Source organism: Sebastes fasciatus, chromosome 15, assembly GCF_043250625.1.
Source record: "Sebastes fasciatus isolate fSebFas1 chromosome 15, fSebFas1.pri, whole genome shotgun sequence".
Classification (NCBI taxonomy): domain Eukaryota; kingdom Metazoa; phylum Chordata; class Actinopteri; order Perciformes; family Sebastidae; genus Sebastes; species Sebastes fasciatus.
The window spans coordinates 25,394,928-25,415,875 of record NC_133809.1 but is presented as its reverse complement, the minus strand read 5'-3'; the positions used below and the strand labels follow the sequence as shown (position 1 = coordinate 25,415,875).

The window sequence follows — 20,948 nt, the reverse complement described above, 5'->3', positions numbered from 1 at the left end:
GGAGAAATGGCATGAATCAGGAATAATGTCATCTATGTTGCCAAGAAACTTGATTCAAAAAGAGATACAATTTAAAGGTGCAGTGTGTGAGATCTGGCTGCATCCAGGTTCTTGCCGGTACTACTAGGCTACTCCAACCGTCATTGCTCTAATTGTCCTCCTCCCATCGACCATCTTCATGCATCCCTGAACACACGATTAAATGCCTGTATGGTGTAGAAAGAAATTAGAAACACTTGACATCATCTATAGCAAATTATTTATTGAAATGATGAAAGTGCTGCAGAATAATTTGTAAATGTTGACAAAACTTTTCGACATGAATGCAGCACAAATGCCTTATCTCGCAATGTTAATGAAAGAGAAACAGCATTGCCACGTGTGGCAACAAATTGAGCTGTGATCAGGGATATTTGATACACCACACACCACCACAGATGCCGCTTCCATGGTTGCCACCCATAGCGCCTGGCATTTACTCGCGGAGCACTTGTCTACGTAAGGAGCGCAGTCAGACCCCACGGATCCAAGTGATTATACAGGCGGAGTGTCGCTTGTGCGTGTGCTAACAGACAAACCGAACCGAAAACATAACCTCCTTGGCGGAGGTAACTAACTGTATGTTGACCAGATGTTAGCAGATGTATTTCCTTGTTGAAAATGAAATTGTGAGGGTTGTATGTGGGTTTTGGCAGGTAGCTGCTGTCCCATCTTCCCGGTACTGCGTAGCGGCACTGAATCTTTTAGTGATAGGGAGTACCGGACTGTACCGGCCTACTTTCACCCCTGGGGGCATCTAGTGGTGAGGTTGCAGATTGCCACCAACTGAAACTTCTGTTGTGTGCCAAGTGTGTAGGAGAACTACGGAGGCCTATGCAAAAACATGAAAACGTGAATGGCCCTATCTAGAGCCAGCGTTTGTCCGTTCTGGTAGAAACATGACGGCCGGCTCAGTGACCCGCTATGTAGATATAAACGGCTCATTCTAAGGTAACAAAAACACAACAATTCTTATTTTCCGGTGATTATACACTAAAGAAAACATACTTATTAATAATATATTCTATTTCTGACAATATATTCCCTTAAATGCTACACGCTGTTCCTTTAAGATGTAATGTTTGAATAAAAAAAGGCCGCCATATTGCTAAAATGTTTTAAATGTATTACATTTGTTTGTAGTTTCTACATTTTACAGTGGTCTGATCATCTTTTGCTACTTTGGTCTCCACACTTATCTGTATGGACATCAAGTTACCACAGAGACATAGAGGTCAGAGTTTAAACACTGTGATGGATTGATGTCTTGGCCATGGTGTTTCCCTGCCTCCCTTCCTAATGCATGCTGGGATAGTTTCCCCGCAGCCCCTGTGACCCTATTAGGAATAAACCAGTATGTAAAATGACAGAGAGAATCTGACTGTGGAGTGAGATTAGAGCCTCCATTTGTCTTCCTCTGAATGGCCTATCAGTAAACACCTGCTAATATCATCATATAGCTGACGGTGACGGTGATGGATGAAAGTCATTCTCCTGCGATGGGAACAGTATGGCTGATTGGCCGCCTCGACACAGACGAGCATATTGGCCAAAAATGACACTTTAACGAGCTCTTCCCGGTGTTAAGTGCCGCGCGCCGGCCCCTCGTTGCAAGCCATCGCCTGGCTGACCCCGGGCCTGCGCGGGGCCTGCTCGCTCCATTGGCTGACAGATCAGACTGCCATGGAAGACGGCTCATTAGTCGAATAATGAGAGCCACACCAGCCACACGTTGTCTTGTTATATCATCTCTGTATCGACGTATTTGTGGCTGGGGACAGAACATTGGGTGCTAGTGTGTGCATGAAATGGCCAATGATTAAGATGGAGTTAAGGCACTGTGAGCTCCTCTGTTCATCTCTGTTCACCAGAGGAAACCAGTTCACCAGCTCAAGTAACCAGCTCTGCTTAATGGCTGCTGCAAATCAAATTTGCCCCCCCTGATTGCAACAATATAGTGTAGCTCCATAGGATTTCCATCTCTTATTCATCATTTCACGGAGTTGCTCTCAGCTGCCACCAGCTCCAAGTTAGTATATTTGGTAACACTTTATAATAACCAGCATTTATGAATGGTAAGTTGATAGCTAATTAAACTTAGTTAATAGTTATTTTACTGTTAACAAACAATTAAATGTTAATTAATATTGTTTAATAATTATTAGTTATGCTATGATTTATAGTTAATCCATCATTAGTTAGTGTAACATGAAATAATTTGTTTATAAATTATATATTGTATCATAGCTGATAAGAGACGATAACAATTACATTTTGATTACTTTAGTGAGATATTTATTAACCGTTTATTGTTGCGCACATTATAACATTTTATACACTATATTTGTTAATGATTCCGAAATGATTTGTAAACCTTTAAGAAATCCTTTTGTAAAAAAAAATCATAAAACATCGGTAAGCATTACATAGATAGATGGACCAGAAACCTATTATTATTATCATTATCATTGACAAAGTAGTAAGTATTAACTATCTATCTAAATATTGTTTATAGATGCTTTACAAAGTATTAACCATTAAAAAAGTAACAAATTTCAATCTATGTAATGTATATATGTTTTACAAACAATTTCTTTAAGGTTTGCAAATAATATCTTAATCATTAACAAATACTTATATATAGTATATAACATGTTCTATTGTGCGCAACAATAAACTGTTAAAATAACAAATTATAGTAGTGGTAAAGTCAACATTATTAATTATCATTTATTTTTTTGTTAATAGTAAAATAACTATTAACTATGTTTAATTAACTTAACATTTTATCATTTATAAATGATGGTTATTACAAAGTGTTACCATAGGTTTCTTGTTTTTTAAGTTTCGACTCCATAATCTTTGAACTTCATGTCATATGACACCGTGATTATTGATGTACTGACAGTAATTTGAGAATATTTGTTGCCAGAGTGGATGGATAGCCAAAAACATCAAAGCTTATTGTGCACACCAGTCTATGGTGCACAAACACACAAGAATAGTTCTATCTGTTGGTTGTCTCTTGACTAAATAAGACATCTCCAAACTGAGTATTCATGAGCTTTTCTCAGCTTTTTTGCATAAAGGAAAGTTTTATCCAAAGCTTTTTGTAGATAGAAGAGTGAAGTTTGACTGCATATAGCTCTCAGATCACGTCACAACAAGCAGTACAACAGAATGGGATAATAAATGTCTTTAGTATGGCATTTACAGATCATTACCTCAATTAATAAATAGTTGCATGGAGCATGATGGCGACATCTGTAAAATCAGTCCCAGGTATATTTGGAGGAGACAACCAGCATTGAATGTGTTAACAACAATTCAATATAAAACATTAGCTTGTTACTGTGAGAGAAAACATTCATTAACATTACAATATATATATATTATAATGTAGGAAAACTATGTGGTTTGAGAATGGCTGCCAAGTCGTTATTATAAAAAACAAATAATATTGCTAATTTATTCTGCATGATCTAATATGTGTATTTAGAGCCATTTAATCTTCTGGTTTATATACAGCCCAGAAGCTCAATGTTGACAGATTGTACTATACAGCAGTCAGGTATGATGATCAGAGCTCATTCTGTTGTTGTTGCAGTCTCTCTCCACTTGAGGGCGATGTTGCCCACATAATGTGAGCTCTGGAGTTCAAGGTGATCAGAGATCATGCCTGCAACAAGAGGTATCACTCCTACCTACTTCTGTTTTTGCTTTACTAAACAACTTTTATCATTAGAGACAGTATCGGAATCAGAAAATACTTTATTGATCCCCGGGGGGGAAATTGGGGTGTAACAGTTGCTTTTATATGAATATAAAGAAATGTAAGAAAATATAAATAAACAAGTAAGTAACATGTAAATTATGTACATAATGCTACAATATTGTACATAATGCTACAGTATAAACACAATATGTGTAAAGAAATAGAAGTAAGTAATAAAATTAAGAAATGAGAATATAAGAAATATGAAATATGTACAAATATTTGCATTAGGACATGCACTATATCACGTATAGCCACAGTTCAAATCAGTAAATACAAAATTTGTATAAGTAAATACAAAATGCAGAGAAGTGGGTTCTATTAAGTGTGTTAAATATCAATGCCAGAATGGTATAAATAAGAATTATATAAGAGTATTTCTTGAAACTTAAATTTATACAAATACATACATACATAGGATATAGGCTATACATAGAATATAAAAAAAACTAATAAAATAATGTTAACCTCAATGTTTTTTAAAATCTTAAAATATTGTTTTGGAATTTTGTGTGTGTTTGCAGTACTTCTGTTTTGCATATGTAGTATGCTGATATTCAATAACGACTATTGGTGATGCATCTTGAATAACAAAATGAATAATTAATTAATTAATACTAATTTATGTTGTTCCAGGTATCACTGGCATAGTCACCACAATGTAAAATAGAGGGTTGTTTTGCTCTACTGCTCAGCACCAATAACTACCTATTAATAAAATAAATACACCACAATAGCGACTCTTATGATGAGCTGTAGCACAAGAATTTACAATAAACTGTATTTTAAATGAATAGTTATTACATGATTATTATAGTGACACCCCAGCATACAGGTAAATATAATATCATGTTGCTCATATGTTATTTAACAGTGCCAACAAACCTCCTGAACCAATCAGTAAGGACATATCCAATCTTCTTTATCTTATACAGTGGTGGAAGAGTATTCAGGTCTTTACTTGAATAAAAGTCTTGCACTCAAAGGACTCAAATATTAACATTTACATAAAGGTTAAACAGAAGTGCGCAGTATTCAGGTTAATTTGCCTCTGTCAGAATTATATTGTTATATATTGTGGATATTTATTATATAATTATTACATGTAAACATAATTTTAATGTTGTAGTTGGCCAAGGAGTAGCTGATTCTAGCTATTTCATATAATGTTTAATTTACAGTAAATGCACACATCATATGCTTATTGTAGGTATTTCAAATCTTAATCTGCAAAGTACCCAGTAAAAGCTGTCAGGTAAACGTAGTGGAGTAAAAACTACAATATTAGCCTACCTTGGTGGAGTTAGTGGAGTAGAGGTTGTAAACTGTGGGCACCCACGGTTATATAGGTAGGTAGGCAGGTAGGACCAGCATGCACCTGGGTGGGCTTATGTTTTTTTACCAGAACAAGAGAGGCAGCAACATCAGTGTTTTCTTTGTGCTTCGTTTGCTTATTTTTTTTTTTTTTATATAAATAAATCATCAGAAACACATACATTTGCACACACATTTGCATGGACAATGGACCTCTTTTGCCTGCATAATCCACATACCCATGGTGCGTCGGCGGCTCTTTGATTGAAGTTTGATTTTGATTTTTGATTTTTATGACAAATGGCCACTACACTTAGTAAAAAGTTAGCCAAATGCAAATATAAATTAAGACCCATAAATAAAGACAAAATATCATAACATGACAATGTTGGAGCATGAGATCTCATAAGCCACCCTTCATGAAAAATTCTGGTGGGGTATCGGGGGGTCGGGGGGCCTTCAAATCCGAATTTCACCTAGGGAACCAAAAGGGCTAGAGCCAGCCCTGCTCAGAGTTTTACTTATGTAGGCAACTTTAGCTATTACAGTACATGTAGCCTACTGAGTTACTTTCCACCACTGGTTTTATATGGTGCATACACAATAAACAGGTGTACATTTCTAGGCAATTGCATAAAAAAGGAAGGAAATGAGCACTACAACAAATGCATATAGCCTAAATGCAGCTCTAAAAGTCACAACAATGTTGGTGAATGAAACTATAGCTGCCTCAGTCCTCACGTGAGGCTCAACATAATGACAGCTGCTGTAATTAAACACTTTTATTAAAAAGGGCGGTACTATTGTTTTTCTTCTTCTTCTTCAAAGGTCTTTTTATTAATTGTCAATAATCAATAGAACAGTCACTATACAGGGAAAGTTACTTTTTGTTTTCCTGAACAACACTCACCCGTGACACAACACATCATTCAATCATACCTGACAACAACATACACACAAACAGCCACAGCTGGCCACAAAGGACGTAACTGATTCTCAAACATGGACACATAAAATTCAAATTGTAGAGAATACAACACAGGGAGAGTATCCACAAATAAGTCATGAAATAAGAAGAAGAGAAATATATATATATACAGTGCCTTCAGAAAGTATTCAGACCCCTTCACTTTTTTCACATTTTGTTATGTTGCAGCCTTATGCTAAAATCGATAAAATTACTTTTTTTCCTCATCAATCTACACGCAATACACCACAATGACAAAGTGGAAACAGAATTTCAGACATTTTTGCAAATTTATTAAAAAGTAAAAACTGAAATATCACATTTACTTAAGTATTCAGACCCTTTGCTATGACACTTGAAATTTAGCTCAGGTGCCTCCCATTTCCCTCGATCATCTTTGAGATGTTTCTCCACCTTGACTGGAGTCCAACTGTGGAAAATTCAATTGATTGGACATGATTTGGAAAGGCACACACTTGACTATATAAGGTCTCACAGCTGATAATGCATATCAGAGCAAAAAACAATCCATGAGGTCGAAGGAACTGCCTGAAGAGCTCAGAGACAGGATTGTGTCAAGGCACAGATCTGGGGAAGGCTACAAACAAATTCTGCAGCATTGAAGGTCCCCAAGAGCACAGTGGCCTCCGTAATTCTTAAATGGCAGAAGTTTGGAACAACCAGGACTCTCACTAGAGCTGGCCGCCTGGCCAATCTGAGCATCGGGGGGAGAAGGGCCTTGGTAAGGGAGGTGACCAAGAACCCGATGGTCACTCTGACTGAGCTCCAGAGATCCTGTGTGGAGATGGGAGAAACTTCTAGTAGGACAACCATCATTGCAACACTCCACTGATCGGGGCTTAGTGGCAGAGTGGCTAGACGGACATGAAAGTTCGCTTGGAGTTTGCAAAAAGGCACCTAAAGGACACTCAGACTGTGAGAAACAAGATTGTCTGGTCTGATGAAACCAAGATTGAACTGTTTGGCCTCAATTCTAAGCATTATGTCTGGAGGAATCCAGGCACCGCTCATCACCTGCCCAATACCACCCCAACGGTGAAGCACGGTGGTGGCAGCATCATGCTTTGGGGGTATTTTTCAGCGGCAGGGAAAGGCGACTGGTCAGGGTTGAGGGAAAGCTGAACAGAGCAAAGTACAGAGATGTTCTTAATGAAAACCTGGTCCAGAGTGCTCAGGACCTCAGACTGGGCCGAAGGTTCACCCTCCAACAGGACAATGACCCTAAGCACACAGCCAAGATAACGCAGGAGTGGCTTAGGGACAACTCTGTGAATGTCCTTCAGTGGCTCAGCCAGAGCCCTGACTTGAACCCAATCGAACATCTCTGGAGAGACCTGAAAATGTCTGTCAACCGACGGTCCCCATCACACCCGACAGAGCTGGAGAGGATCTGCAGAGAAGAATGGCAGAAACTCCCCAAATCCAGGTGTGCAAAGCTTGTCACGTTATACCAAGAAGACTCGATGCTGTAATCGCTGCCAAAGGTGCTTCAACTAAGTACTGAGTAAAGGGTCTGAATACTTATGTCAATGTGATATTTCAGTTTTTTCTTTTTAATAAATTTGCAAAAATGTCTAAAATTCTGTTTCCACTTTGTCATTGTGGTGTATTGCGTGTAGATTGATGAGGGAAACAAGTAATTTTATTGATTTTAGCATAAGGCTGCAACATAACAAAATGTGAAAAAAGTGAAGGGGTCTGAATACTTTCTGAAGGCACTGTATATATATATATATATATATATATATATACATATATACACATACACACATATATATATACACACATATATATACATAAATATACATACACATACATACATACATACACACATATACATATACACAAATACGTACATATATACATACACTCACCAGCCACTATATTAGGCACACCTGTTCAATTGCTTGTTAACACAAATAGCTAATCAGCCAATCACATGGCAGTAACTCAATGCATTTAGGCATCTAGACGTGGTGAAGACGACTTGCTGAAGTTCAAACCGAGCATCAGAATGGGGAAGAAAGGGGATTTAAGTGTCTTTGAACGTGGCATGGTTGTTGGTGCCAGACAGGCTGGTCTGAGTATTTCAAAAACTGCTGATCTACTGGGATTTTCACGCACAACCATCTCTAGGGTTTACAGAGAATGGTCCGAAAAAGAGAAAATATCCAGTGAGCGGCAGTTGTGTGGATGAAAATGCCTTGTTGATGTCAGAGGTCAGAGGAGAATGGGCAGAGTGGTTGGAGATGATAGAAAGGCAACAGTATCTCAAATAACCACTCGTTCCAACCAAGGTATGCAGAATACCATCTCTGAACGCACAACACGTCCAACCTTGAAGCAGATGGGCTCCAGCAGCAGAAGACCACCCGGTACTAGCACCGGCCACTTTATTAGGTACAAGGTGTACCTAATAAAGTGGCCGGTGAGTGTATATGTATGTATATACATACTGTATATACATACATATACATACACATACACATACACATACATACACACACATATATGTAAAAATAGACGAAATAAATAAATAATAATAATAATAATAATAAAAATAATAATGATAATAATTAATAAATAAATAATTGTTTTTGTTTATACCAGTATGAGTTCATCGGAAATGTTTCATGTAGACGGTATTATAACTTTTGGTTTATTATTTTTTCCTCTCCACAGCTGTGCGGAAGTGACACAGCAGGCGCGCGCCCCGGTCACGTCACGCGAGAAAGCACAGGAGCCGAGCGAGAAAAAGAAACATCAACAAGAAGAAGAAGAACAGTTAACCTGCAACATACAGCACCGTGACAGTCCGCAGACATGTCCAGCCCGTCGCTACCAGTCCTACAGGAGTGCGTGGACTCGTAAAGGTGAGCTCGAACCGCCGGTCACGCGTGTTTATTACCGTTAATCTAACAAGAGTCCGTGCAGCAGCAGCAGGAGGAGGAGGTGGGGGGGGACTCGTCCACGCAAACAGCCGCGTCATTAACATGCACACAGACAATGTTGCACTACTAAAACCACCGCGGTGCTTTGATGTTGTCCACAGTGAGCCCGGGTTGTTGTTGTTAAGAGGACAAGTTAGTGTCCAGAGTTCAGCTCTGACAGCTGAGAGGAGTCTGCTCGTGTTTTGGTTCAAGGGTTCATGGGCGGAAGAATGAGGAAGTAGCTGCTTCATAACGGCTTGAGGGGAGCTAGGAGGCAACTCAGTGCACGGTGGCATGAACACACTACAGCACAGCTCAGCACAGTCCCTGTCTGGCTATAATAATGCACATAGTTTGCCTTTGTAAAAACAAAATGAGTCTGTAATTTACAACAGATTTGATCAGGCTCACCTGCCTGGCAGCATTACAGGTAATAATGTGTTTGGCTGCAGCTGGTCACATGCTGTTTGTCATAACGGTGGCATACTGTACCAGCAACCACATGTTTATAGCACAACTAACATGAGTAGTTTGGGATTTATAAATGTGTTCACACACTATCATTTTAAATGTACAGTATATATATGTGTTATTTGTTGGTATCTATCAAGCATTTAAAAAACAGTGTTTTTAGGGATGCACTGATCTGACTTTTTCAGTCCCAATACAGATATCTGGGCTTTGGGTTTCGACCGATACCGAGTACCGATCCGATACCAGTGTTTAATTAACAAGCTGTATGCCTGACTGTGTGGAAATGTCTGGGATCATTTTTGTATGTGCAAGACAACATCAGGCCTGACTTAAACATTGCTTTCCTAACTTTGTAAAACAAAATGTGACCAATAAATACTTAGATTTAAATGTATTTAAAGGGACTGTTTGTAAGAATCAGAAATTGGTTGTAACAGCGACACCTGAGGCCTGTTAAGTCAACGAAAGTCAGCGTCCTGTTGCTCGTGCTCGCCCGTGTGCAGGCACTACCTGAATGTGAGCGAGCATCCGTCAAAACAGTGAGGCGACACACATCAGCTAAAACCACAATATCACTCTGTATTTCAGTAGCTTGGCAGTAATGTTAACTGACCAGACGAAGGTCTCTCCATGAACCAGTGCTGATCCTAGTGTTTGCTTTTCCTGCCTCAGCCTCCCGACCGCGGCCGGAGGGCGAGCTGAGAGAGCGAGAACGAGCGCGGTGTGTGAGTGAAGGCAGGCAGGCAGAGGAGCAGAGTACAGCAGAGACTCCGGCCCTGGAGACCAAAGCTACGTCTCCCCCGCGTCCTCCGACCGCAGCCAACACTGTTTTGCAAGACGGGCGTTACTAGATAGAACTTTGCGGTTTTGGTGCTTCTGTGTAGTTTGTGTTGGAGTCTGAGTCGGAACAGCGTAGCTAAATGCAAGCGCGCATGGGACACCGACCCGGATTGATTTATACGTGTAAGAAGTTACAAACAGTCCCGTTAATGTTTATTTATTATAATAATAATAAATCACACACCAGCAACTTGGTCAAAAAAAAGCTTCAATATTAACAGGAATTATGATTCCAGTTTATAATGTGTATATAGTATATAGACATAGAACTGAATTGAATATATTGGCCCTATTGTCACCGACATCCAATCCAGCTATTTGAACCAGTAGCGGCCCCGATATCTGATCAGGTATCAGTATATTCTAGTTATAATTCCAACTTCTTGTTGCTTGGTTGAATTTAGTTGGGTTCTGGAAATATAACTAATAACTATTTTCAGTATCAATTCATGGACCAATTATTTTTCTCGATGAAGCATTTATAAAATGTAAACAAATAGTGACAAACGCCCATCATAAGATCCCAGAGCCCATTGTGATGTTTCGAAATGTTGTTGTTTTGTTAGACCAACAGTCCAAATCTCAAAGGTAATCAGTTTACAATCAGAATATTAACAAGATATTCACATTTGAGAAGCTGGAACTGTTGAATTTCAGCTTGCAAAAATACTTGAGCAAATAATTGATTGATAATTGTCGTCAGTTTCTTTTCCGTCAAAGGACTAATCACTTATTAGGGCTGGCCCCTCTTCGTCGACTAAGATTTCTTTAGTCGATTAATTATTTTTCTTTGCTTTTTTCGTGCTGAATGAATATCTCCAAGAAACTTATGAGCACATCTCTGGTAAACACAAGATTTAACGCGGTGCTTTTGTGCGATTCTTTGTGAAGATTAGTCAGTTTCTCTGTGACTTCATATGTTTGTGATTTTTTTTTCTTTTTCTAGGCTATGAATTCCCCTGAGTATGGAGAAGTTTCAGATGAAGCAATGCTTGAGAAAGGTAACTTATATTGTATTTATATATTTTTTTTTTTTTAAAAACACACAGGAACATGATTTTTTTTCACAATTATCTCTCTCACGCACTCTGCAGTCACGATATAGTGACAGTATAAAAATCACTTTTTGTCATATTTGCTCAATGTTACCGACTGCAGCTTTAACATAGAAAATGTGATTCTGTCATAATTTGCAGAACACAAGCATGTCCAGGATTTTAAGGAGGAATCAGAAGACTTTGCTATTTGTGAGTCACCTGAAGGACTCGGAGGAGGGTCTCCTGGAGCCACTGAGGCTGTTAAACGGCCATCTGCAGAGATCGGCCCTTACACAAACCAGTCTTCCAGCAGCAAGAGAGCCAGAGTCTCTGGCGAGGTAAGCTAACCTCAGACCCTTTTATCTAACTAAAAACATTGGTATACAACACAGACAACTTGCATATCCTACCTGTTGTATAAAGGTGTCTCTTACAGTACATATGTGTGTTTTGAATGATATTTACTCTGTCTAGATGAGGCGGCATTTGATGGATGAGAGCAGCAGACTTGAGCCTCTTTGCCTCACCACAACTGGACAGAAGAGGAATTACGTCCAGCAGAAGCCCAGAGTCTCCTACAGAAAGCCTCTCTTCAGCATCTCCCACAGGATCTCAGAGAAGAGGAACACACCGAGTCTGGAGCAGCAGGCCGGGAATCAACTCAACTTCAGCAGCATCCTCTCATCAAAGCTCCAAAGTTCGGAGGACAACGGCCCATTGGAGACCCATCCCGCCATAGACGCTTTAGGGCAGGCGTCGGCGACGGACTCTAGCCTTTATCCGCTGATTGAGAAAATGTTTCTCATTCTCAATACCCTCAATTCGAGCATGACACAGCTGCACAGCAAAGTGGACTTGTTAACCCTCGAAGTCATGCGAATAAAGAAGCAGATCAAGCCGGCCGAGATGCTGACGGAGTTCCAGCCTCCTCCTGAATATCTGCTAACAAGCGACGAATTGAATCAGCTGATGGAGCAGACATCCAGCGCCGGGGAGCTTGGGTGTCGGCTGCTGGTTCACCTCTTCCCAGAGCTGTTCAAAGCCAGGGAGTGCTCTCATGAATGCATGGCAAGTAAGAGAACGCTGGAGTCTCTGCACCTGCAGCTCATCCGGAACTACGTTGAGGTATGCTACCCTTCGGTCAAGAGCAACAGCGTCTGGCAGGAAGAATGCCTCCTTCAGATTAATGACTTGTTTAATCGCTTCTGGGCACAGAGGGACATGGAGAGTGCTCGGCTGCTCAGGAAGCAGACAATCACAGGTTCTGGGGTAAAGGCGGAGCATCCTCAAACCTATCGTTTCATCAATGAGCAAGGCCGGGAGGAGGATATCTCTTTAGATAACCAGCAGAGCGGCGTGGCTGCGTCAGACCTCCCTTTTAATACACAAGCCACAGAGGAGCTGGATGAGTTCTCCTCACCTGAGGACTTTATTATTTTCCTTATGCACCGTCTCTTCCCTGAGGTTTTCGAAGAGGGGAAAATGCCAGAAGGCTCCAGCCGTTTCAGTAGCGTGGGGCAGCTAATTCTGGACTCCGACAAGATGGAAATAATAAGAAAGTATATGGAAGCTAATTTTCCTGATGTGCCTGAGGACAGCTGGCTTCAGGTGTGCATTCAGCACATGGAGGATGCACTCGAGGGTCCTCACAGTAACGGCAATGGGAGCGAACCTGACAATATCAACGATGAGGGCTATGACCTGGCCAGCCTTCCTGAGGATGTTTCTATTATTAGGGTTCCAGAGGGGAGCGATTGTGAAAGGCCCGGTCGCAAGGCCAAAAAGTCGTTGCTTACACCTGTGGATTTTGACAATCTAGAGATTCATCTTCCTGACTTTACTGTTCCCCAGCAGTACCTCTTGTCCACAGAGCAGCTGAAGAACAACTATGAATGTAGCTTGTCCATTGGGAACTTTGCTTCTCGGCTGCTGGTGCTCATGTTCCCTGAACTCTTCACCCACGAGAACGCGCGGAAGCAGTACAACTGCAGCGGTTCTCTCGGTAAAAAGCAGCTCGACCCCATTCGGGTAAATCTGATCCGTCATTATGTGCAGTTAGTCTACTCTCGGGCTAAGAACGACAGAGTGTGGATGTTGGAATTCGTGGGCAAGCTTGACGAGAGGTGCAGGAGACGTGACACGGAGCAGAGAAGATCCTACCTGCAGCAACGCAAAGTGTACGGACAAGACACAGAGCAGGACTTTCTTTGTCAGCTGAACCAGCTCAATCCAGATAGCATGAGGGAGGATCCAGACATTCCCTCTTTACCTCCTGAGAAAAGTAGCAAAGACTTTTGTAAAATTCCCCTGGACGAACTGACTGTAACCAAGCCCGATTTCCCTGTACCGTCTATCTACCTTCTCTCAGACACCGAGGTACGGGAAATCGTCCAGCAGAGTCTCTCTGTTGGGAACTTCGCCGCCCGCTTGTTGGTGCGCCTCTTCCCTGAGCTCTTCACTCAGGAGAACCTGCGGCTGCAGTACAACCATTCAGGGGCCTGCAACAAGAAGCAGCTCGACCCCGTCCGCCTCAGATTGATCCGTCACTACGTGGAAGCGGTGTATCCTGTGGATAAGATGGAGGAGGTGTGGCACTACGAATGTGTGCCAAGCATCGACGAGCGCTGCCGGCGCCCCAATCGCAAGAAGTGCGACATCCTTAAGAAGGCCAAGAGGTCAAGCACTGTGTCCTAGTTACAGTACTTTTCAGTTAGGCAAATAAAAAATAATTGCACAGTATATAAGCTGAACCCGCATTGATGAACTTTTTCAACCTGTCCTATGTAGGATGAAGCCAAGCTGTTATGAGTTTCTTCAGTACTATCCGTAGTCCTATTTTACCTTTTGACTACAGCAGTAGATGTTGCAGTCTATGTAGTGTTACTATTGTTGGATAAAGAGTAAAAACTGCTTCTATTTATAAGCCAAATCTGTCATAGCTTATCTAACATACTTTGTTGTAGCCTTAAAAACAATAACAATGATAGTAGCATATAGCATAGGTCACATATTTGCTCTATGGATAGAAATATTAATCACAATGACGTGATGCATTTCCATTGCAGTTACCGATGTAGCATTGTGCCACCACTGTTTCAATAACAATGTGCTTATGTTAAGCCTTCTTATAGAAGTTTATATTATAAAGACAATTTAACATGACAATGGATCATGATAACCTATTTCTAATAAAATCACAATTATAAATATGACATGTGATTGGACTGTTTTACATAATGGCACCAAACTGTCCCTGTTGAGGTATCTAACCTGGATTTATAGAGTGCTCCAGGGATGACGTATTTTTGAAGGCCAACCAGGAAGTTAGCATCGCCCTGGTTCCCTCGACAAAAAGCCAACGGGATTTCTCCATTCGGTTTTGGATTATTGCAGAAAATAAGTTCTGTGGCAAACAAATGTTTGATACTTTCACATTTTGTTCAGCAAGATAATATTCACAAATGAACACCACTTTTATGATTTTTGAAGTGTGAATACAATCGGCAGAAGTAAAAAGCTAACTTTGAAGGTGGACGAGTCTGCATGATTACGTTTAGTAGTATTATTTATCCACTTGTTAGCAACCGCCTTTTTAAGACACATACAGGCTTAAAACTTCACAAGTGGGGTATTTACTGATGTATTTTATATCTCAGAACAAAACATTACAATCTCTTCAGCATGTATTAACCACAGACCTTATTTCAGGCATTAACTAAAAACCCATTGACTTCCAGACGAGGAAACTGGAGGTGCTAAAATGCTAACTCATTTGCGGGTTTTAGGACTCATTCCTGTAGCACTCTATTGGATACCGACACCCCGAGGAGTGCATCCTGAACACTCCCCAACAAGCTCTGTACAACGCAACATAAGTATTGCTTCTGCTGGTACTTACCATTTTACATTTTTGCCTCAACAAAAATGAGTAATAACGAAAAAAGATATTAGTAGCAGAACATATCACAAAACTAATGATTCTGATGAAAACTCATGGACTTGCAAGACAATGTCATATGCTTTTTATCAGCCAACTCATTAGGAACATGATGTCAAAATGCACTTTTATTAGAGGAGTCTCACAGTATAATGGGGAAAGGTAAACACTCAGTCTTTCCCCCAACCAACTGCTTAATGTCTACACAAACACAGAACTGTTTAACCTTTACATTATACCTTTGTAATCCATTCGAGATCCAACTTTTCAGCGGGTGTTGTTGCCTTCACTGGCAAATGGTATTACAGTCAACAGGGTCCTATTCAAGTTTGTGGCTTAAAGGCCTCATCCTTGGGAAGCTCTATACATTTCCAGCGTCTTATGGCAACTTTGTGCTTTTCTGTGTTATTGGATACACCGAAAACCCTCCGGAGGATGACTCTCATCAGAGTAACCGTGCTCGTTTCTTGGTTCTCCGACAGTACCAGGTCCAAGGTGTCCCCGACTTTCACCTAAATAAAGAACAAAATATGAGAAATGAGGTAAAGGGCACAAATGGAAAGAGTGAGTATATGTCAGGAATATGTAACTTGTAATCAAACATCAATTACCGTTTTATTTTTCTTGATGAGTTTCTGTCCATTTAACCTGAGCTTGTTGTTATAGAAGGCGTCTTCAATTTTACTGTTATAAGACAAAAGACAGTTGTTCAGTTGGTTCGAAGAAGGAAACAAGTTGTATTTGAACATATTCATGTCACAAAATCCCCCAAATCTCATCAGTAATTCCTGTTATGCTGAAACACCACTGTGAGCATGCAATGGGAAACCTAAACCATGCCAAACAACAAATATGTTGTACAAAAACGGCATCCTATTCAGCTTGGACAGCATTCACTGCCTGATATCTGTTTGTTTGGAAAAACTCTAATTGGTTATTTATCAGCCTATTCTTGTTTCTTTACATTTAGACAGCTATACAGAAAAAAGTCATTTAAAGCTACAAGAGCAGCTGACAGGGAGTGACTCACTTGCGTGCCATGTCCAGGCCAGCTTTCATGATGACATCATATCGAAACGACGGCACATGTTTCTCCATGTCTTTATAGTCCTTCGGTAGATTTGGGTTCTCATCCACCTCGTCTTCATAATCGCTGTCCTCAGGGTCTTTTTCGTCCTCGTCTTCGTCCTCGTCCTCCTGTGCTGCCCGAGCAGCTACTTTCTTCTTGTTGCTTTTAAACCTCAGCTGGTGGACAGACCAACCCCTGACGGCGTCTCTGCCACGTAGAGCGGGTCTGTGACAGCCAAGTGCGGGGAAAGCCGAGCAGCCCCACAACTGGCGTGTGTGGATGGTCCTGGGACACCATTCGTTCTGCCTAAGTCCATATCCAGCAGCCAGCAGGTGGCGAGGATTCAACCTTCCCAGCTGCCTCATGGCAAGAGCCTGCACCACCAAACTCTGCATGTTGGCACTCCACCCAGTCACTAGAAAAACATGGATGGTTAGGAATCATTATGCGATATTACTGATCTTGTTGTGACAAATTTAAAACTGCAGTAGGCAGAATATTTTTGGCATCATTCGGCAAAAGTTCCATAATAACCTTTCAGCATATTGTAATTCAAGTGTTCTGAGAGACTAGACTTCTGCACCTCCTCATGGCTCTGTTTTCAGGCTTCAAAAAATTTAGCCCGTGACAGGAGACAATAGTGTACGGTTTAGCTGTAAAATAAGAAAGTTTGCTCCGGCTGGTGGGCGGGATATTTCCTCAACAGATCTCAACATGGCTGCTGGGTACAAACTTTCTCATTTTACAGCTAAACCGTACACTACAAGATGATTCTGAAGACATTTGAGGCATGAAATAGGCATTACAGTAACAGAATATTGATTCATATTTGCTGCCTAGTTTGACCGTTTGATCGGAGCTCGCAAGTGATTGACAGCTGCTCAGAGATGGCAAGGCTCCAGCTCGGCTCTGATTGGTTGTTTTTCTGCGGCCTGTGAAATCATGCAGATGCCATTAGGAGATTTGATTATGATTTTTCTTAGATTACCTGTCTCATGCACTACTGTGAGGATATAGTGACCGTTTTATAAAAATAACATTTTTAACAATATCTGTCTATGTTGTAAATCACCTCTCGAAATCATTTGTCAACTGCTGATTACAAGGTCAAGAATAAAACTGATCAAGATCAATATTTTAGACTTGCTTACCAATGATGTCCTATTTGAATCCATCATTTCACCATTCATACTAATAATTATGTTATTAATTAGATAAACGTGAAGTGTTTTTCTTGTTTGATTGTTAAAGCACCTTTGTAAAGAGTAAATTAAGACTATTTGGATTATAAAGTCTGCAACACTAGTCAACAAATTTACCTTCAAAGTAAAAGCCTCATTTTATTTCTAGCCACGGTTTTGCTCATGTCATAATAGATTTTACATTTAAGACTGTTGCACTAATTATTCTGTAAAACAATGATAGTACGAGCTGCACAAACTTCATTACTGATGTTAAATTGCAGTTTGCTGTTTTACCGGAAGTGATGCTTTTATGCTGACATGCTAACAAACATTTCTGGAAGGTAACGTTAAATATATATGCCAGTGGAAGAACACTGCAATAAGTCTTCTCATAATATTGTCTTATTATTGTGTACCTTTATGAGGATGGTGTCTCTGGTGGGTTGAGCTTGACATTCTTCAGGATGAAGGTGAAACAGGAGCTGAAGCAGCTAGCAGCAAGCTAACCTAGCAACTAGTTAGCAGCTAGCTTTACTAGCTTTACTCTTCTTCAGTGAGCTCGTGCAGTCATTATCTCAGTCCATGTGCAACACACCACGAGTACACTAACCTATACGCTGTGTAGCCTGTTTACCTTTGCTGATAAATGCTGAATATGAAGCTGCTAACGCGTAATAATCATCTGGTGGTCCACTCACCTAAAGGATAACCTTTCATAGGTTGTTGCTTGTTACTGTGTGTTCTTCCTCGGCTCGTGTGATGGGCTACTTGTTTACCAGCAGAGTGAAGGTGCTGCCACCTACCGGACAGGAGGAGAACTACACTATCTGGCCGAGCTTGTGAGGAGGCAACACCAAACCACATTGGGATTTTTCATGTTTTTATGAAAAACAGCCAAATTTCCCCCGGATATTATTTTTTAAAATTGTAGCATGACACTTTCCAACTCCACTACTGATTATAAACTGGGAAAAAAAGTTTGGAAACTTGTGTTTGGTGAATTATTTCTCTGTTGTTACAATGCTAATGGTCATTGTATTTTACATCGTTAGAAAGCCTGTTTATTTACCTTCACAATGATGTCCAACTTGTAAGGATCATGCATTTGTGGGATGAGCAGCACAGCTGATTATGTGGGTAGCACCCAAGAAAAATGTGCCAAAATGCTCTGCCAATGGTAAACAGTGTATTCTCCTGTTGGTATTGACTCTTGTTTTGAGTTGGTTGGTGGATTGGATGATTGAACTCTCTATCAGTAACAAGGAACAAACAAGACATATTGGCTATTTTACACTTTATTCATTTAATACACCGTCAGGAGCCTCAGTAGCGGGTGGAAGATCCATACGCAGCCACAACAGCCCGGCACCTCCTCCTCATGCTGGTCACCAACCTGGTCACACGTTGCTGTGGGATGGCGTTCCATTCCTCAACCAGGATTCGTTGCAGGTCAACCAGCGTGGTTGTGTGTTCCCTCAACGATGTCAATGGCAAAATAAGGCTTGTCATCATTGAAGGCCATCTGAATGCAGTGAGATATCGGGATGAGATTCTGCAGCTAGTGGCGATCCCATACGTATCTCCACAATCTGGGATCCTCGCCCCCACAGAGCCAGGGTTATCACAGACTACCTCTTCTCTGGCGGATTTTACACAATGTCCACATAATCTGTTATAGGCCTATAGTAAATGAACCAGAAATGATTATCCAGGAAATCAAAGTTAACGCAGCAGTGCGTAGAATTGGATGTGATTAAAAAAGTTATTTTTATAAAACGGTCACTATATCCTGACAGTAGTGCATGAGCCAGGTAATCTAAAAAAAATCATGTGCCTCTGTGTCCTCCGGTGCTCCTAATGGCATCTGCAGGATTTCACAGACCAGAGGAAAACAACCAATCAGAGCCGAGCTGGAGCTCTGCCGTCTCTGAGCAGCTGTCAATCACTCGCAAACTCCGATCAAACGGTCAAACTAGGCAGCGCTGATCAAATATGAATCAATATTCTGTTACTGTAATACCTTTTTTATCGCCTCAAACATTTTCAGAATCATCTTGTAGTGTACTGTTTAGCTGTAAAATGTTTGTGACCCGGCAGCCATGTTGAGATCAGTTGAGGAAATACCAAGCACCGCCCACCAGCCGGAACAAACTTTCTCATTTTACAACTAAACAGTACACCACAAGATGTTTCTGAAAATATTTGAAATAGGCATTACAGTAACCGAATATTGATTCATATTTAAACAGCCAATGGCAACAATAGATTTTCTAAAGCCTGAAAACAGAGCCATGAGGAGGTGCAGAAGTCTATTTATCTCTCAGAACACTTGAATTACAATATGCTAGAAGGTTAATATGGGATTTTTGCCCAATGATGCCGAAAACATCAAATATGTGCCACTGTCGTTTTCAAATATATTTCAACCAATATTTTTTATATTTATTTGCCATGTTTTTTTTTTTCAAAATCAACATGAACATAAAGTGTAATGTATATACGCTGTATATATAACTCTAAACAAGAAGTAAAAATGCTCTGCCTTGCACTTACATTATTTAAACACATTCCGTTTGTATAGGCCTTTTTCCACAGCAGACATTTTGACTTGTCATATTAGGAAAAGCACGGGTGTGCACTTACAGAACCCTGAAACCATAGAATCATTCATTTTATTATTTACACCTGTGGTTTTCCTCCTGTGACATATAAAAATTTCTTCTGTGAAAAATATTTGAGGATCCAAGCCAGCAACATTTTTTAAATATACAACGGTTTACCCCAAACATTTATTGCAACTTTTATTTTTCCAGCATAAGATAAATTTGAATACATATATTAAAAGGTAATCAAGTTATTTATACAGCCCATTTGAGTATAATGACAACAAGAACATCTTTTTTTAACATTTCACAAGAAGCTTTAAGTGGTTGTGTATTATTTTGTGTCGGAGCAGTTATGCATTTGTCAATACACCAGCTTGGATACGTTATTATTTTAATTATTATTTTTAACATTCAGATTCACTACAATTCATAATGTCTAGTGTCACTTCAAGTGCATAATACTGGTGTCACCACATTATTGAAAATAATGTAAGAACAAGATGTCATTTGCTAGGATGCATACAATATGTTCCCGTTAAAAAAAAGTCAGTATTATAAAGTTTGTACTATGTCCATGTGTAAACATAAGTGCATTTACATCCTTGCATATCTGCCTGTAAACTCTACTCAAAACAGTCAGGGATGTCCCAGATAAATCTTGTGTCAACATTCAAAATCTCTTCAGGAAACATGGTGACATGTCGGTGTGTGCTGTGCTCTTTCATTATCTGCATCTCATTCAATATACACTGGAC

The 20,948-nt window shown here is 40.2% G+C and overlaps 2 protein-coding genes across 4 annotated transcripts; one reads left to right on the top strand and one right to left on the bottom strand.

Annotated features, from left to right (window-relative positions):
* The first annotated feature begins 8,018 nt into the window (after positions 1 to 8,018).
* bend3 (BEN domain containing 3) lies at positions 8,019 to 14,606 on the top strand. 2 transcript variants are annotated; one of them, XM_074660661.1, is made up of 6 exons: positions 8,019 to 8,413; positions 8,799 to 8,989; positions 10,193 to 10,259; positions 11,307 to 11,361; positions 11,557 to 11,735; positions 11,872 to 14,606. In XM_074660661.1, exons 4-6 carry the CDS (start codon positions 11,310 to 11,312, stop codon positions 14,089 to 14,091), a joined length of 2,451 nt encoding a protein of 816 aa, XP_074516762.1. In that variant the 5' UTR covers positions 8,019 to 8,413; positions 8,799 to 8,989; positions 10,193 to 10,259; positions 11,307 to 11,309; the 3' UTR covers positions 14,092 to 14,606. The 2 variants fall into 2 exon arrangements, with proteins under 2 accessions (XP_074516762.1, XP_074516761.1); XM_074660660.1 differs by lacking the exons at positions 8,019 to 8,413; positions 10,193 to 10,259 and having other exon boundaries at positions 8,807 to 8,989.
* An 838-nt stretch (positions 14,607 to 15,444) lies between these two features.
* mtres1 (mitochondrial transcription rescue factor 1) lies at positions 15,445 to 18,442 on the bottom strand. Of its 2 annotated transcripts, none has more exons than XM_074660668.1 (4): positions 18,286 to 18,442; positions 16,365 to 16,818; positions 15,946 to 16,018; positions 15,445 to 15,846 (listed from the first exon to the last, which is right to left on the bottom strand). In XM_074660668.1, exons 1-4 carry the CDS (start codon positions 18,302 to 18,304, stop codon positions 15,658 to 15,660), a joined length of 735 nt encoding a protein of 244 aa, XP_074516769.1. In that variant the 5' UTR covers positions 18,305 to 18,442; the 3' UTR covers positions 15,445 to 15,657. The 2 variants fall into 2 exon arrangements, with proteins under 2 accessions (XP_074516769.1, XP_074516770.1); XM_074660669.1 differs by having other exon boundaries at positions 18,004 to 18,341.
* Positions 18,443 to 20,948: the final 2,506 nt, after the last annotated feature.

What these genes read in the sequence shown, in the direction of transcription:
- bend3 (XM_074660661.1), top strand. Translation starts at nt 11,310, where the DNA reads ATGAATTCCCCTGAGTATGGAGAAGTTTCAGATGAAGCAATGCTTGAG. An exon ending in TGAAGCAATGCTTGAGAAAG is followed by an intron (nt 11,362 to 11,556) that starts GTAACTTATATT and finishes CATAATTTGCAG; the next exon opens with AACACAAGCATGTCCAGGAT. An exon ending in GAGCCAGAGTCTCTGGCGAG is followed by an intron (nt 11,736 to 11,871) that starts GTAAGCTAACCT and finishes TACTCTGTCTAG; the next exon opens with ATGAGGCGGCATTTGATGGA.
- mtres1 (XM_074660669.1), bottom strand. Translation starts at nt 18,043, where the DNA reads ATGTCAAGCTCAACCCACCAGAGACACCATCCTCATAAAG. An exon ending in GGCCTGGACATGGCACGCAA is followed by an intron (nt 16,019 to 16,364) that starts GTGAGTCACTCC and finishes GTCTTATAACAG; the next exon opens with TAAAATTGAAGACGCCTTCT. An exon ending in TCATCAAGAAAAATAAAACG is followed by an intron (nt 15,847 to 15,945) that starts GTAATTGATGTT and finishes TTCTTTATTTAG; the next exon opens with GTGAAAGTCGGGGACACCTT.